We start from the raw sequence: 17,849 nt of genomic DNA, 5'->3' as shown, positions 1-17,849 counted from the left end.
GAGTCTCATGCTCTAGCAACTGAGTTAGCAGAGCTGTGCCTATGATCTAAACTACCCCTCAACTAGTTAACAGATTTACTTGAAAATTCTTAGAAAATGAATTCACTGCTCCAAGTCACTGCTATCAATTTTGTGGGAGGATCCCTTGCATTTTTCATTTGTACCAGAGCAAAGGATTCAATCTCTTTAAGCATAATACGTAACTCAGCCTTCACCATGGAGCTGCAACTGGTACCTCCGTAATAAAAACCCATCCAGCTATATGCTGTTCACAGAGAGAGAGGATTAGACCTCATGTCCCTGTACCTTTCCCCTCCGCTACCACTGTCGGTGACCTGCAAGTAGGGTGACCAGATGTCCTGATTTTATAGGGACAGTCCCAATTTTTGGATCCTATTACCTCCCCCATTCCCTGTCCCAATTTTTCACATTTGCTGTATGGTCACCCTACCTGCAAGTGGCTTCTGAATTCTTCCCCACAGATTCCCCCCACCACCACCACTTTTCTGTGCTACCACATACCCGAGCCCAATGATTGCAATTCATTAATAAGCTCTTTGGATCAGAGGCTACCTTTTTGTTCTGTGTTTGTACAGCTCTGAGCACAACAGGGTTCTGGCCCATGACTGTGGCTCCTATGTGCTATGGTAATAAAATAATAAATAGTCACTAGCCTCTGAGAAAGGTGGCAATATTGTCCCACTGAACTCCTTCCGGCCTAACCCATCCTGATCCTCTGTCACTCTTCTCTTTCAAGACCTGCCTTCTGCTAATACCGCCTATCGTCTGCTCTACATACACATTGTGTGTTTCTCTGTCCCAGTGCTCCTCATTGTGTCCATGTCTAATACCTGATGCCTTTGCCCAGAGCAGCTGGGTTATAAACACAGCACCAGAGTCTTCTGTGCATTACAGACCCTTCTACAAAATCAGACATATTCCCTCCTTCCTGCCCAGGACTTTGGATACATTTTCCCAGATCTGGGATACATTTCCCATCCCACTGTCCTGACTCTCATATTTGCTGTGACTCAGAAGGAAACTCCAGGGAGCATCTCTCTCACACACACCCTCCTTACCTTCTACTTACTTGAGTCAGAGCCCTGGGAGTCAATAGCGATTTCATCAGCCAAGGTGCAATTCTGGAACAGTCTGGTGCCCCAGCTGCAGAGCTCAGCTGTTTGCAGACCCTAGATGGATCCCCTGGCCGCCTGCGTCCCAAAGCCATCCCCCTCACCTTGTCTGTTGAGGTACTTTGTAGCCCCCAGTGCCTTCCCAAACTACTTCACCCCAGCAGTGATAAGAACATAAGAACAGCCATACTGGGTCAGACCAATGGCCCATCTAGACCAGTATCCTGTCCTCTGACAGTGGCCAATGCCAGGTACTTAAGAGGGAATGAACAGAACAGGCAACCATACAGTGATCCATCCCCTGTTGCCCATTCCCAGCTTCTGGCAAACAGAGTCTAGGGACACCATCCCTGCCCAGCCTGGCTAATAGCTGTTGATGGACCTATCCTCCATGAACTTATCTAGTTCCTTTTTGAACCCTGTTATAATCTTGGCCTTTACTACACCCTCTGGCAAGGAGTTCCACAGGTTGACTCTGCATTGTGTGAAGAAATACTTCTTTTTGTTTGTTTTAAACCTGATGCCTAGTAATTTCATTGGGTGACCCCTAGTTCTTGTGTGACGAGAAAGAATAAATAACACTTCCTTATTCACTTTCTCCACACCCAGCCATGATTTTATTGACCTCTATCAGATCCTCCCTTAGTTGCCTCTTTTCCAAGCTAAATAGTCCCAGTCTTTTTAATCTCGCCTTTTATGGGAGCTGTTCCATACCCCAATTGTTTTTGTCGCCCTTTCTGAACCTTTTTCAATTCCAATATATCCTTTTTGAGATGGGGCGACCACATCTGCACGCAGTATTCAAGGTGTGGGCGTACCATGGTTAGAGGCAATATGATATTTTCTGTCTTATTATCTATCCCTTTCGTAATGATTCCCAAACATTCTGTCAGCTTTTTTGACTGTCGCTGCACATTGAGTGTCTCTCCCCTGTCCAAAACAGCAAGAGAAATAGCCTGGGCTAGCTGAGAGTGGAAAACCGGCCTGCACTCCCAGGGGTGGATGGGAAATGTAGTTCTTTTTTCCTCCTTGGGAGCTCTCTCTCCCCCCTTGGAAACTGTAATTCTTCTCCATGGCTGGGGTCATCAGACAGCCAGGCTCAGACAATCCTCAGGCCGTGCAGTGCAGTTCCCCCAGTTCTGAGCCCAAGCTCAGAGGCCAGCTAGTTTCCTGCAGCATCACCAGGGATGTATGATTGTGAGCCTAGAGGAAGTGAATAAGCTTTTCCCCCATGCAAGCTGAGCATCCCGCGCCTGCCCATTGGGCCCTGTTGTTTTCTTGCTGTCCTGGGGAGAGACCTTCATTAAAGCCCCCACTATGCTCAGTTTATGGGTTGGACTTTCTCCAGTGGCTGGAACCAGCCTTGGGGCAGCCCCGGCTTTGCCAACACCAGCTCCTGAGCTGGAGCCTGCAGGTGAGGGGAGAGACCCGGGGGAAAAGGGCTGGGCAGGAAAGTGACTCTGCACAAACGGCCCTTCCTTGCCCCATCTCTGCTCCCGGGGGTCTGCGAGTCCCAGAGCTGCTGCCCTCCCTGACCTCCCCTTCCCTGCTTCAGGCTCTGCTCCCCTGAACACTTGCAGAAGCCGAGCCAGCTCTGGGGAAATTGTATAAACTCTGCACTTGGTCTTTCTCTTGTGTCTGTGCCCTGTTCCTGCGCGCAATAAACATGTGTGCAGGATCCTAGGTGGGGGTGAGGATCACCTCAGTGTCATAGAGAGGGGCCACTCTGTGACAGGATTGCTATACCTATGTAATATGCCAGGTGGGGGGCTCACCAAGGCCATGGAATACTATTACCTCGCTCTCATACAGGAGCGACACCCACTTACTATCTAGCACTTCTCATCAGTAGAGCTCAATTTAGTTATCACTGATCCCTTTTTACAGAGGGAGAAACTGAGGCAAGCTCCAGTCACCCATGCCTCCTCTTGACCACCTGTGTATTTTTCTTCTAGTGACTTCTTCATATGTCTTCGCATCTCCTCCAGTGATGCCGGAAGGACTGGTTTCAGAGTAGCAGCCGTGTTAGTCTGTATGCGCAAAAAGAAAAGGAGTACCTGTGGCACCTTAGAGACTAACAAATTTATTTGAGCATAAGCTTTCGTGAGCTACAGCTCACTTCATTGGAAGGACTGGAAAAATGTATGTGGGGCGGAAAAGCCACCAAAAGTTGGGGGGAAGCTTGGGGAGTCCAAGAGGAGCAGAGGGGTGACACCCAACAAGAGCCCTCCCCCTACCTGTGCCCAGATGCTGCTACCCATCAGTACCCAGCCACCCTTCTGGCTCTGCTCACAGCAGCTATTTCCCCATGGGAGAGTGTGACTACTGCATAGAGCAGGACACCTGGGTTCTTCTGCCACTGGCCTGCTGGGGGACTTTAGCCAGGTAACTTCCGCTCTCCAGGCCTCCGTTTCTCCATCTGTAAAAGGGGGGTTAATGATAGTGTCCCCAGCTTCTTCTGTGCTCACCGGCCACCAGCGCCTATGCTTTCCAAAGTGTGTGTTGGGTGCAGAATAGACCTTGTCCGTCTCCCCACCAAATCTCTGATAGCTCAGTGGTTTGAGCATTAGCCTGCTAAACTCAGGGTTGTGAGTTCAATCCTTGAGGGGGCCATTTAGGGATCGGGGCAGAAATTGGGGATTGGCCCTGCTTTGAGCAGAAGGGGTTGGACTAGATGACCTCCTGAGGTCCCTTCCAGCCCTGATATTCTATGATCTCTGTAGACCAGCTTAGAGTCCTATTGGGTCTTTCCCTGTCCTCCTCCCAGCGAACCTTGCTTTGTGTCTCAGGTGCTCCAAAGGGATAGGAGTGTCTGATGTTCCATTCTGTGCACTGTGGTGCCCCCAATGAGCCCTAGTCATGGGCCAGGGTCCCATTGTGCTAGGTGCTGTACGAACAATAACAGGATACATGATTCCCCCTGGGCTGCAACTTCCGCTCTAGTTTCTTGCTGGGCTGTTATGTGGTGTAGGAACCTGAACACATTTTTGGAGGGTCGTTCCTGTGCAGGACTCCTGGGTTCTGCTCCGGGCTCTGGCACTGACCTGGTGCATGATCCAGAGCAAGTCACAGCCCTTCCGTGTTTTTTTTTCTTCTCCTGCTAATAGCTCACCTTAACTAATCACTCTTGTTATAGTGGGTATGGCAACAAAAAATGTTTCATATTCTCTGTGTGTATATATATACCTATATACCTATCTATCTACCTATATAGATAGATAGATAGATAGATATCTTTTTTCCACTGCATGCATCGATGAAGTGGGTTTTTGCCCACGAAAGCTTATGCTCAAATAAATGTGTTAGTCTCTAAGGTGCCACAAGTACTCTGCGTTCTTTTTACAGATAATAATGAGATATACCTTCCTTTGTGAAGCGCTTTGAGCTGTCTGGCTGGAGATCCCCATGTAAGTGCTGAGGGGCAGAACCCCATTGGGTGTAAATTAGCATAGCTCCATGGGGCCAGATCCTCAGCTGGTGTAAATTAGCATTGCTCCATGGGAATCAGTAGAGCTAGATTCCAAGCTGATTTAAATTAGAATCACTCCATGGGAGTCAATGGGGACCAGATTCCCAACAGGTGTAAATTAGCATTGTTCCCTGGAGGCCAGATCTCCAGCAGGTGTAAATTAGCATCGCTCCATTGGAGTCAATGGGGACCAGATCTCCAGCGGGTGTAAATTAGCATCGCTCCCTGGGAGTCAGTGGAGCCAGATCCCCAGCAGGTGTAAATTAGCATTGCTCCCTGGGAGTCAGTGGAGCCAGATCCCCAGCAGGTGTAAATTAGCATCGCTCCATTGGAATCAATGGGGACCAGATCCCCAGCGGGTGTAAATTAGCATCGCTCCCTGGGAGTCAGTGGAGCCAGATCTCCAGCAGGTGTAAATTAGCATCGCTCCATTGGAGTCAATGAGGACCAGATCCCCAGCGGGTGTAAATTAGCATCGCTCCCTGGGAGTCAGTGGAGCCAGATCTCCAGCAGGTGTAAATTAGCATCGCTCCATTGGAGTCAATGGGGACCAGATCCCCAGCGGGTGTAAATTAGCATCGCTCCCTGGGAGTCAGTGGAGCCAGATCCCCAGCAGGTGTAAATTAGCATCGCTCCCTGGGAGTCAGTGGAGCCAGATCCCCAGCAGGTGTAAATTAGCATCGCTCCATTGGAGTCAATGGGGACCAGATCCCCAGCGGGTGTAACCAGCCATAGCTTCCACAAAGTCAGCCGAGCGGTGCTGATTTACACCCGCCCAGCATCCGGCCTGACGCCTGGCTCCCGAGGAAGGGCGGCCGGGCGGGCGCTGCGTGGCACAGGGGCTGGGAGAGCCCGGCTGCTGAGCACGGCCCTGGCCAGACCCGGATACCCGCCACACACTCCCCGCAGGCGGCTGGGGCTGGGGCAGAATCCCTCTGGCCGGATCCGCCCCCTTTGGGCCGTGTTCTGCCCCGGGGGAAGCGCAGCAATGCGGATCCAGGAGCTGGTGCCACCAGAGGGCTCTGGTTGTTGCGGAGGGACGGGAGGCTGCTCTGGCTTGTGCCTTTGCTCTCTTCCTCTGTATTTGCTTCTTCTCCTCCTTCGCTCAGGATATCAGGGGGCTGAGCTTCCTGGGTCAGACGCTGAGTGCCAGCAGCTGCGTCCATAGTGACCCAAGAGCCAGGACCGAGCAGCTGCTGCGCCAGGGAAAGACCTTCAGCAAAGCGCCCTCTGCGCCCAGCCCAGATTGGGACTTTCTCCGGTGGCTGGGACCTGCGCCGGGCTCTGCCCACACCAGCTCCTGAGCCCGCAGGTGATTGAGAGAGAGAGAGAGAGAATTCGGTCTTGGCTGTGGCCAGACTGTAAAAATGGCTCCTCCTTACCCTCCCCATAATCTCTGCTCCCCAGGGGTCCGCGAGTCCCCGAGCTGCTGCTGTCACTGGCAAGCCCGGGCTCTTGCTCCTGTTTGTATGAGTGGATCCAGAAGTTAGCATTCTCCTTTGTGTGTGATTTAACTTGCTGAAGGCGGCATGGAGCTGCGGTTGGCTCTAAGGGGGCATGTAAATTGGATTTCAAAAAGCGCCTGTATGATCGTGCACTGAAGGGTGGGATTTAATTAGCCAGCGCTCGCAAAAGTGACTTTGCTAGAGAAGGAGAAAATATGTTGCCAACGCCAAAAGAAAATGCAATCAGACATGAAAATCAGCTGCTAGAGCCTAGGATTGAAGGGTAGAGAATACATTTGTAAAGAGCTCTGGCCCTTGGAATTGCAGATGAGTGAACCTGATTTCAGTATCTGGAAAATCTCTTTCCAGCAATATTTAAAGACTGTTATAAACCCTCAGCTTCATAGGCTGATAGGTCAGTATTATGCAATAGAGACTAACCAGCATAGCTTCTGCAGAGCAACATCATGTTGCTCTAAGCTATCAGAGTTCACTAACACAACGGTTCTCAACCTTTCCAGGCTACTTACCCCTTTCAGGAGTCTGATTTATCTTACGTACTCCCAAGCTTCACCTCACTTAAAACAGCTTGCTTAAAAAAAATCAGACTTAAAAATATAAAAGGCTCACAGCACGGTATTACTGAAAACCTCCTTCCTTTCTCATTGTTATCAATCATGAGAAAACAAATCAATTGGTCTATAAATATTGTACTTACATTTTGCTGTATAGTCTATAGAGCAGTATAAACAAGTCATTGTCTGTATGAAATTTTAGTTTGTACTGACTTTGCTAGTGCTATTTATGTAGCCTATTGTAAAACTAGGCAAATATCTAAAGGAGCTGCTGTATCCGCTGGAAGGCCTCTCTGTACCCCCAGGGGTACGCATACCCCAAGTGGAGAACTACTGCAAATACTGGATAATGGAGAAGCAGTAGACAGGTTAATTTGGACTTTCAAAAACTTTGACAAAGCCCCTCCCAAAAAGCTATTAAGGAAACCAAATAATGATGGGATGAGAGGTAAAGTTCTCTTCTGGTTGGAAATTGGCTAAGAGACAGGAAACAGTAGATATAAATGGCTACTTAACATAGAGGCAAAAGCTTAATAGCTGCTCCAGACTAGGAGGTTTAATATATTGGTGATTTAGAAACAGGGTGGCCCCCTTTGCAAATAACTAATTGCAAGAGTTTTGAGTCAACAATTAACTCTTAACCATTAACTAACCCAGCTGGGCAAATGGGCAAAAGAACATCTGTGTCAATGAATGCATGGCAACGCACAACGGAGGGAATGATTTGAACCCGCTGCTGGGTTGTAAATTGGTGGAAGTGGGTGAAAATAAATGGAGGCAATTTTCAGCAACTCAAGGCATGTGTTACCCACTCCACAGGACATGCTTTTGTGGTTGACTAAGAAATTTTGTGTCAGCTGCCCAAGAAAAAGGGTTTAAAGAGTAGAAAATAGTTTAGCTTTGAAACATGGGCTTAAAAACCAGAGACACATGCTCAGCTGGTGTAAATTAGCACAGAGACACTGGAAAGGAGCTGCTCGGATTTACCCTCTGCATGTGGCCCAGGCTGGGTGGGACTGGCACATGGAAATCACATGGGATACACCATCAACACAGAACCCCCACGATGCCTTTTCCACGGAGTCCCTGCTTGGGACAGATGCTACTTTAACTCTTCCTTTCTTCTTCCCCCAGACTTTTGCCTCTTTCCCCACCCTGACACCATTCTGCCCCTCTGATATCGTGGGGTGTAATTCTCCATGTGCCTCACGCTTTGTTGCAGCCTGGTCGCATCCATGCAAAGCAAATGCAAAAGCTCCAACGTTCTGATCTGGTTGACTTTTGCACCCATCCTGTGTAGGTGTGATCCACCCCCAGGGTATAATTGTAACACACTTAAAGACGTAGATTGTATGGCCAGAAGGGATCTCTTTGGTCACTAGTCAGACCTCCTGTGTAGGATTTCACCTGGAGATTCGGGTAGTGAAGGTGGGGATTTTATTCTTGACCCCTGTAAAGTGTGTGTGTGTGTGTGTGTGTGTCACAGCACCCTCTATCCTCAGAGAGAGAGTAAGAGGCTACTACTGGCACCAGTTGCTGAAGTTACTCCTTTAGCTCAAGAGGCTCAAATATGTGCTTTGATGCCGGAAGATTCTATGTTCAAATTCTGCTACTGACCCTTCTCTGCACGTGGCTCTTTCACAAGGCTGTGGGAGCCCTTGTACCCTTAATTATTGGGCTCAAAGGAGATTGTTATTGTTGTAATTTGGTGTCCACTTGGAGCTGAAATTTAGCTAACGGATTAGGGCCATTTCATTGGGGATAGGCAAAATGGAGGCTTGAATACCATGCAGCAGTGAAAGAGGACAAAAGTGTTTTGTATATTGCTTGAAAATCTCACATTGTTTCGGGCTGAAGTTATGTAAACATTTAAACTAAGCCCTTTTCTCCAAATTTCCTGCACCAAATGCCATGAGATAAAATCGGAAGAATACAACATTGAGTTTCTAGCCTCCTAAACTGCAGAGATGCTTGAAAATGTGACCCCCTATAGGCTCAAAAAACAGAAAGAAAATCCCCCCCCCCATCATTTATCATTATTTTTTAAATCTCATTATTTTTTGGTTGGGGCCTGAATGCTTTTGGGATTGGCAATACTGTAGTTACCCTTACCTTTCTGCTACCCTCCCCTCACATGCACTGATATAACTCATGCTTGCTGTGGCTTTCTCCCCTCTAGTGACAGAAACACATAGAGCTTTGAGCTGGCTCCTGATGGTGGGGCACACCACGTGGGTCTCTTAGGTCTGGCAGTTGCAGCTCATACTATTGGATCTAGAGGTTGCAGGTTTGAGCCCCACCCAGGAGCGGGGATCTTACCTTTCTGCTTCTAGCCAAGAGAGGGTGAGGGGTATGATGCCCTCAGTAGATGAAAGGGATCTGGTCTCTTCCCCTCCCTCCATTCTTATCCTTGGCTGAGTCTGTTCCTGGCTTGGAACGCAGCACAGATGGGACCAGGGTGTGGGCTGCCAGGAGGATGCAGCCACCAGATGGAGAAGTTGAAGCTGGTTAGTATATACCAGTGGTTCTCAAACATTTGTACTGGTGACCCCTTTCACATAGCAAGCCTCTGAGTGCGACTCCCCTTATAAATTAAAAACACTTTAAAATATATTTAACACCATTATAAATGCTGGAGGCAAAGTGGGGTTTGGGGTGGAGGCTGATAGCTCGTGACCCCGTCCCATGTAATAATCTTACGACCCCCTGAGGGGTCCCAACCCCCAGTTTGAGAATCCCTGGCATAGACCTTTCCAGATCAGCTGGTCTGTCTTGCATGCGCACCTGCTTCCCTCCAGCCCCTATGTCAACAGCAGAGTAGCCCCTGAGTATGGGAGAGAAAAGGGAGACCCCCCCAACACATTTTCCTGAGACTCCAGACTCCCCATTGCCCCTGCTCCACGCCTCCTGCTATCAGCCACTTCCCCATTGAAACGAATGGGAATTGGGTCTCCTTACTGTTTCTGAAAACTTCACCCCTTAGTTTTAGAGCTGGTCGGAGACACTTAGAAGGAAACCTTATGCCATCGCAATATGCAGTTCTGTCATCAGATTAATTTGGGGAAAAAAGGGAAGAAAACGTTTTGATTGTTGTGTATTTTGAAATAACTCGTTTTGAAATTGCCATCATATAACTTAAAATAATAATGAAACGAGTCAAAACAAAACCTTTCAAATGCCCTGAAATGACTTTTTGAATTTTCCTTCACCAAGAATTTAGAAATTTCTGGTGTTTGTGCCAACTCCGAACGCAGGTCGGTTTAGAAATCATGAAACCCTCCGTGACATGGAACCTCCGTACTCTGCACAGCTGTGCTCGCTTACAAGTCAATGTTGGGCGCTTACATGGCCTTTGTTATCGTAGCACTTGTGCGCTTTGCAATCACAATTTTTAACCTCTATATTCATGCCCCTCCCCCAGTGCTATAGGTTTGTCGGAGAAGCCAGGTCCAAGAACTGGGCTTTGCACTGGTGGTGGGGAGGTTTGTGAGGGTCCTTGCTTCCTGAGAGAGTTTATTCCACTGCCTTAGGCACTTCCAAGAAAGTTCTGATTCACGCAGGGCCGCGAGCTGCTGTAATCAAGGTACTACCAACAGAGTCCACTTAATAACCAGGAACCTGATGCTGCAGCTTGGGCTGCTCCCAGGAATAAGAGGTAGGGGCATAGCAGAAGCCTATTAGGCCTGCATAGGGGAGGGAACAAGGGGAATCTTAAAAAGCGGGGATATGGGAACCACAGTCCACCCTGGGAGGCAGAGGGCGGTCTGGCCCTGTGGTGTCTGCGCCAGCGGACTTACAGCTGGGGCGGCGGGGGCTGAGCAGGGGAGGTTTTGTTGTTGCAGAGGCCGGCGACCGGTGGAGGAGGCAGGAGCCGTGTCCCACCATGGAGCAGTACGTGCTGCTGGACCCCCGGCAGAGGGCCCTGTACAGGGATGTCATGCAGGAGAGCTACGAAACCCTGATGGCCCTCGGTAAGTAATCGCTTCCTCTTCTCCGTAGGGAGCCGCGAGTGGCCCCATTCGGGGGTCTTCCTTTCTGGGGAATTCACCCCCTGCTTCCCCCTATGTCCCAGAACTCGGGGATGTAGTGGAGAAGGGAGTAAATGAAGCCATGGAAGCAGGACAGTGGGTCCCAAGTGGTAGCTCTGGCTGGTGGTAGCTAGGGCACTATCAATTTCACAGATGTGAAAAACATGTCATGGACCATGAAATAAGCCCTTCCCCATTCAATCTGATTTCCTCCTGCTGCTAGGAGAGCCCCAGCCAGCGGGCTCCTAGCTCCAGCTGCCCTGGAGAGGCACAGGACTTGTCCAACCCCTGCATAGCTGCTCGGGCGGGAAGAGCTCAGACCCACTTCCGGGAAGCTCCCTGATTGCTGCCTTCAGAGTCCAGCTCTGAAGGCGGCATGGAAGTGAGGGGGGCAATTCTGTGACACACACACCCCCAACATGTTTGTGACTCCTCCATAATCCCCTTTTGGGTCGGGACCCCCACAGTTACACCACCATGAAATTTCAGATTTAAACATCTGCAAACGTGAAATTTACCAGTTTTCAAATCCTATGGCCATGAAATTTACCAGAATGGACCCTGAATTTGGTAGGACCCTAGTGATAGCAGAGGGAGACACAGGTGGAGGAAAAAAATATCCCAAAGGCAAGGCTGCAGAAGCCCACAAAACAGGACAGGACATGTCCCAGGGTGCCAGAAGGGTCTGGGAGGTGAGGAGGTGAGTCCCTGCCCTGGAGGCAGCAGAGGGTGTGAGGAGGATATGTACAGGAGTGGAGGGAACAGGCCCCTCAGAGTTACTAGGAAGGGCAGCGGAGGGAGGCTGAATCTGGGTGGGAGAGTGGGCATCTGAGGGCTGGACACAGAGATCTCCCTTGAGGAGCTTTGGGGTGAGAATTGGTGGATGGGATAGCAGGGCTGAGCGAGAGGGGATCCTCTGGGATGGGGAAAGGGAAAAGCAGCCTATTTAACAGGAGCAGGAGTAATGGGGTGGGGAACAAGCTAGTATAAATGTGAGTCCTCTCTGATGGGCTGTGATGTCGTTGGGTTTCTTGAGCGGTGAGGAGAGAGGCTGAAGGCAGATAGGAGCTGAGATCTCTCACAGGGGAGAAGGACTAAGGACCTGGTTGTGGCAGAGAGCAAGAGCCCCATGGGCTTCTGGGAAGGGGCTACTGAGGCTGAGGGTGGCGGGGGGGGGGGCGTGGCAATGCCCAACCTGCTCTGATCTTGCTCGCTTTGTCGCTCGCCCTGTCCCTGAGCAGAATTTCCAATTTCCAAGCCCGACCTGCTCTCCCGGCTGGACCGAGGGGATGAGCCGACAGCCCTGGATCTCCACGTACCCAGAGGTGGCCGGACAGGTGAGTCCCTCTCCAGGAAGAGGAGGATCCTTGCAATATCATGCATGGCTTCCCACCAACCGTGACTGAGCCCCGGCAATAGCTCCCTCCCCGGGAGCGTCCGGATGGGATGCAGAGGCAGAATCTGTCCCCCTCCTTTTGAGGTAGGCTTTTGGGGGGAGATGTGGCTGCCGGCCGTTCGATCTCCCTGCTAAGGGCAGACAGAAAACAGAAGATCAGAAGTCCGAAGTGCAGGCAACGCGATGTTTATTGGCGTTAATCAGGCAAGCATACCCATAGCTCTGCACGCTGGCAGACCCTTTTTCCCGTGTCCCCGTTTCCCCCCCCCCCCATAGCAGGCATAATTATACCTGTAGTGCACGCCCTTTGTCCAACCCCTTACCATTTAGGGTCATGTGCCATTTTGGAGGGACTTCGGTCTGGGGGCTTCGGTACCACCTCTTTTGTACCCCATGGGAGGGGTAAGGAGTGAGATTATGCTTCAGTCAGGGACAGGCATTTCTTTGGCCTGTTAGTGTTTCTTATACCCCCCTCCGCACCCCAGTCCCTTCACCCCTCCCAACTGGTTGCCGGACCTTGCCTTGAGATAGGATTTGAGGCAGTCTTCAAGTGTACGCTCATATATTACGCTCCCACTCTACCCAGCAACACTTTAGCTCTATTTCTTATCTCTTCCTCCCCCTCCCCCCATCTCCTTGTGGGCAGATGTAACACACAGTGTTCTTTGTTCACCCATATTAGTAAGAATATAAAAATATCAAAAGCCAAATGGGCCAACAAGACCCAAAATTCTATCTGTGGCAAATATAGAGGCCTGAATGCTGCATTATCATCACTAATGCTCCTCGGCAGTTGTGGTTTGTTCCCCTCGCCATGCAGGGAATGACTCGTGTCTGGGTCTCTCCCCTAGCAGCAGACAGCACCGCCAGTGGGAAAGAAGAAGAGAAACCCCAGCAAGCGAGCCCAGAGGAGCCGGCCCCGGGAAAAGCCGACGGCACTGGGAAGGCTCCCCAAAGCCCCAAGGCAGGGGAGAAGCCGCCGGCTAATAGCGGGGAGAGCCCCAACACCTGCGCCGAGTGTGGTAAGACCTTCAGCCACAAGTCGGCGCTGGCCAAGCACCAGAAGATCCACACGGGCGAGAGGCCCCATGAATGCCCCGACTGTGGCAAGACCTTCATCCAGCGCTCGGACCTGACCATCCACCGGCGGGTGCACACTGGGGAGCGCCCCTATGCCTGCCCCGACTGCGGGCGCCGCTTCAGTGTCAGCTCCTCCCTGCTGACCCACCAGCGCACCCATGCGCCAGGCGGAGAGAAGCCCAACCGCTGCCCGCAGTGCGGCAAGAGCTTCGCCGACCCCAACGCCCTGGCCCGGCACCAGAAGAGCCACCTGGGCGGCAAGCCGTACGAGTGCGGCGTCTGCGGCAAGGCCTTCGCCTGGAGCTCCCACCTGGAGCGGCACCAGCGCATCCACACGGGAGAGAAGCCCTTTCAGTGCGGGGAGTGCGGCCGGGCCTTTGCCTGGAGCTCTCACCTGGACCGCCACATGCGCACCCACGCGGTGGCTGTGGAGGAGGAGGAGGAGGCCGAAGAGGAAGCTCCGCCCCCGCCTCAGAGATGCGCCGACTGCGGTAAGCGTCTCAACCACCAGACGGACCCCCAGCGCTTCAAGCACAAGGGGACACAGACCCAGGATGGCGGTGGGGTGGGAGAGGGGCCCCACCAGGTGGAGGAGAGTGGCCCCGAGCGGCCCCACCGCTGCCAACAGTGCGGCAAATGCTTTAGCCAGAGCTCGAACCTGCTCAAGCACCAGCGCGTGCACACGGGCGAGCGCCCCTACGCCTGCCCGGACTGTGGGCGCCGCTTCCGCTGGGGATCGGCCCTGGCCAAACACCGGCGCACCCACACCCGGGAAAGGCCCGCTCAGGACCCGGTGCCGGCCCGTGACGCCGGCAAGCCGTACCCGTGTGGGGCCTGCGGGAAGAGCTTCGGCTGGATCTCGCACCTGGAGCGTCACCGGCGCATCCACACGGGAGAAAAGCCCTACCGGTGCGGGGAGTGCGGGCGGGCCTTCGCCGTCAGCTCCCACCTGGAGCGGCACCGGCGCATCCACACTGGTGAGCGGCCCTACCGCTGTGGCGACTGTGGCAAGAGCTTTGCCGTCAGCTCCACCCTGCTGGCTCACCGGCGCACCCATGCCACCCGGGAGGGGAGGCCTCACCAGTGCCCTGACTGTGGCAAAGGTTTCACCGCTGCTGCAGCCCTGGAGCGGCACCGCCGGCTGCACCGGGGCGAGAAGCCTTACCAGTGCAGTGTCTGCGGCAAAGGCTTCGCCTGGAGCTCGCACTACGACCGGCACCAGCTCACCCACACCGGAGAAAAGCCCTTCCCCTGCGCCCACTGTGGCAAGCGCTTTGGCCGCAGCTCCCACCGCAACCGGCACCAGCGGGCCCACGCCCAGGCCAGCGCGGAGAAACGGCACGTCTGTCCTGACTGCGGCAAAGCCTTCAACCTCAGCGCAGCCCTGGCGGCCCACCAGAGACTCCATGCCGCTGGCACCGACAGCCCACTCTCCCTGCTGCCGCCCACCTGGTGGGAGGCCGAGAAGAGGACCGGGACGACCACGTCATCGCCTGAGGCCTGGGCTGAGGATCCGGCCACCCGCTTCCAATGCCCTGTCCCCTCCGCTTCCCCGACTGCCTCCCCCCAGGCCTGGGCGACCAAGTCTCTCTCAGCTCCCGGCGCATGGAGGCCAGGGGAACGGGAGGCCAGTGCTGCTGCCCCTCCGGAGAGCTGGGCCCAGCAACCTCCTCCCAGCTCCTAACATGGCTAAGCAGGGTGTGTGTGGGGAGGGGGAACCCCTGTCTTTGGAGAGAGCCAGAAACACCCTCTGCCCTGGATGGGGCTGGTTGGGGGACTGGCATGTTCTCCCCCCAGCCAGGGGATTCTCTGCGGGTGAAGGGGGGGTGGCAGTTTGCCCCCTCACACCGGCAGCATGATTCATTGCTGATGCAGAAAAATGGCCCTTGAGCCGCCTGGTAGCTGAGACCCTCTTCGACCCACAACCCCAAATGCCATAGGGCCAGGGGGTTCCCCCCACCCACCCCATACCCAGGCAGAAATGAGAGCTAGAAGAGAAGGGGGTGGAAGGCTGGGTCTGGGATAGGGACTAGATATGGGGGGAGGTGGGGTGGACATCAAGAGGGGGGATGAGAGTTTGGGGACTGGGGGTGTAGGAACCAGAGGGGGCAGCAGACATTGGGTGGGGGGAGGGTGGGAAGCAGAGCGAGGTGGGGGGGTTGTTTAGGATGCCGAGGGTTGGATGGGAAGCAGACGGAGCTTGCAGTGTATGGGTGTGCTGGGGGCAGGGGGGTATCTAGCATCGTGGGGTAGAGATGGGATTACGGAGGTGCCGCCCACCGATACGACTTTCCATCTGCTCCACTCTGTTTGCTTCTGTGCTGTTGCCATCTCAGAAGGAAATGGGGGAGACCTCAGAGCAGACAGGCATGGGGGATGTGGGGCAGAGGTTGGGAGAGAGAGTGGGGGGATCTGTCCCTGGAGCAAAGGAATGGCTTTGGAGCAGCGTATGGTTCACCAGTGGGACTCCCTGCTGCTGGAGACACCTGGAGAAATAAACGCAGTGAAGGGCCTCTGTGGCTGGGAATCTGCCTTGTTATAGGCAGATCAGGGACCCCCAGGAGCCATTGAAAGAGGGGCCAGTGACCCAATGCCCGTCAAAGGTGTGAAATTTGGCCCTAGAGCCACAGATGCACAAGCCCCGCTCCATGGGTCCTGACACTCTTTCAGGATGTGAAAGGCAATGCTCAGGACTCTGCCTTGCTCTCTGCTCCAGGGGGATGAATTCACCCAGGACCATGCAGCGCAGCAGCTGGTTTCTGTGGGCCCTCCCCTTTGTGGGAGGCCTAGAACAGCTTTTGTGGACCCAAGGAATCCAATGTCAATAGCATTAGCTTTGGGGTGTCACATTTATATGATCCCCGCCTTTGTGTTAGCCTTTATACTGTTCCCCCTCCATTTCGTTAGCTTCAGGATGTCACGTCTATACTATCCTTCCTTTCCGGAGCCTCCGGGCATTTCATTCATAGTGCTCCCGTCAGATTCGGCATGACACATCCCATGCTAGACAAAAGTTGGTTAGAAAGGCTGAGCTAGTATATTTTCTACGTTTATCTTTGGCTGCACTAACGCTGGGTCTGAGTGTGCTTCCCTGGGTGGGTGTCAATGGAAAAATCCTCTCTGGCCTCTTGGGGCCAGTTGGTTAAGTAGCGATGCTCACAGCTAGAATTGGGGAAGGAAGTTACTGCCTGAACTCTGCAGTGATGTCAGGACGGAGTGAAGGTGAAAGATAACGGCACTGGGAAACAGCATTTGCTCTTGAGAGCCAGCCAGCTGAGAACTGTGAACTTGCTGCACCGGGACAGACAGGAAATGTCCTGTGAGTATCAGGGAAAGCTGCCCTGAATCCTAAAGGGCTACTCATGACACCCCAAGAGGAGGGAACAGTGTGGGAAAGGTGGTGTCTGCTGGTTCCTGAGAGGAAGAGGCTGGGCAGAAAAGGAAGGTGGGGAAGTCAACAGGCCAGGCCAGGCCAGCCCTGAAACCAGACCAGGCTGAGTCCATCGGTGAGGAGGCCACAGGGAGTCGGGAACCCTGACAGCTCAGCTGCCGGAATCCGCCTCCTTCCTGGGAGCGCGGCTGCTGGCAAACAAGAGGCTAACACTACATCTCCTAGTTACCACAGCAGGTGACTCCTTGGACCTCGGTTCTCCTGGCCGCATCATTGGCTTTTGTCACTGGCTCGAGGGGTTTGTCTCAGGGAAGAGCCTGAAAGGTTGGTTTATTGTTGGGGGAGGTGGGTCCTGGGACAGAGATGGGTTGGGAATGGCACACGAGTGGAGTTGGGCCGTGGACACAGAGGTGGGACGAGGGTTTAACTTTTGACTTCCTTGCTTTGGATTAGAGGGTAATAAAGTAGAATGTAGATTAGCAAAACTCAGTGTGTCTGGAGTCATTCATAAAGAACAGGAGGGAGAGGGAGGGTGTGTGTGGTGGAGGAGGAGCGTTGGGAGACGGAAGGAAGTGTATTTGTCTTTGCTGCATCCATCTGTGGTGAGAGCCCAAACGATAATATCCAGCTCTTACTTAGTGCTTCTCATCTGCAGATCTCAAAACACTTTACAAAGGTGGTCATCAGTGGGAATTTTCTGTAATATTTTTATGAATCCTAGGCATACCTCAGTTTCCCTTGGTACGCTGCATTGCAACCCCATGAGTGCAAAAGGGTTAATGCTGCTCCTGGAACAGTGCAGGAGATGGGTGTGTGGCACCTCACTGTCTAGGGGGAATGACTGGGTCATTGAGGAACTGATTGAAACGGACCCAGATCAACGGAGGATGCAGCAAGACAAAGTGAGACCCCCAAGAACTGAACAATCAGTGCCTAACAGGAAATCCGAGCAGGCAGGACATGTGAACTGGACTAAGAGTTGCCCTTTTGGAGGGACACAGGAACCACAGTGAGCTGGGGAGACGGAGGGGGGGGAGACAGAGGGAGTCCATCACAGCTTGGCTTATGGCACTCGCTTGGCCAGGATGGACTGGCATAATTTCTGCCTCTCTCTGCTGCCCCGAGGCCTTTCAGATCTGGTGTGTCAGGTGACTAATAAATGGTTCCCTTGTTTAGGAAAGGTTGCTTGCATCTCTGCAGGACTCTCTGAGAGCCTGGTGCCCTGAAGGGCTGCCGTACAAGCCTCCTGCAAGAATCTGGCTCAGCTGGATTTGCTGGTAGAGAGAGATGGGGATCACTACTGCCAAAGACTCAATCTCGGAGGCCAAGGGC

At 52.8% G+C, this 17,849-nt stretch overlaps 1 protein-coding gene across 1 annotated transcript in view; it reads left to right on the top strand.

Annotated features, from left to right (window-relative positions):
• LOC119842470 overlaps nucleotides 1-15,180 on the top strand; it is a 47,505-nt gene extending 32,325 nt beyond the window's left edge. The window contains exons 8-12 of the mRNA XM_043497480.1: nucleotides 5,756-5,909; nucleotides 8,274-8,279; nucleotides 10,460-10,593; nucleotides 11,892-11,987; nucleotides 12,898-15,180. Coding sequence (XP_043353415.1) covers nucleotides 5,756-5,909; nucleotides 8,274-8,279; nucleotides 10,460-10,593; nucleotides 11,892-11,987; nucleotides 12,898-14,810 — 2,303 coding nt within the window. The 3' untranslated portion in view covers nucleotides 14,811-15,180. The remainder of the gene's footprint in view (nucleotides 1-5,755; nucleotides 5,910-8,273; nucleotides 8,280-10,459; nucleotides 10,594-11,891; nucleotides 11,988-12,897) is intronic.
• Nucleotides 15,181-17,849: the final 2,669 nt, after the last annotated feature.

This window comes from Dermochelys coriacea, chromosome 14, assembly GCF_009764565.3.
Source record: "Dermochelys coriacea isolate rDerCor1 chromosome 14, rDerCor1.pri.v4, whole genome shotgun sequence".
NCBI lineage: Eukaryota > Metazoa > Chordata > Testudines > Dermochelyidae > Dermochelys > Dermochelys coriacea.
The sequence above is the reverse complement of the archived record's forward strand: the minus strand, read 5'-3'. Positions and strand labels throughout refer to the sequence as shown.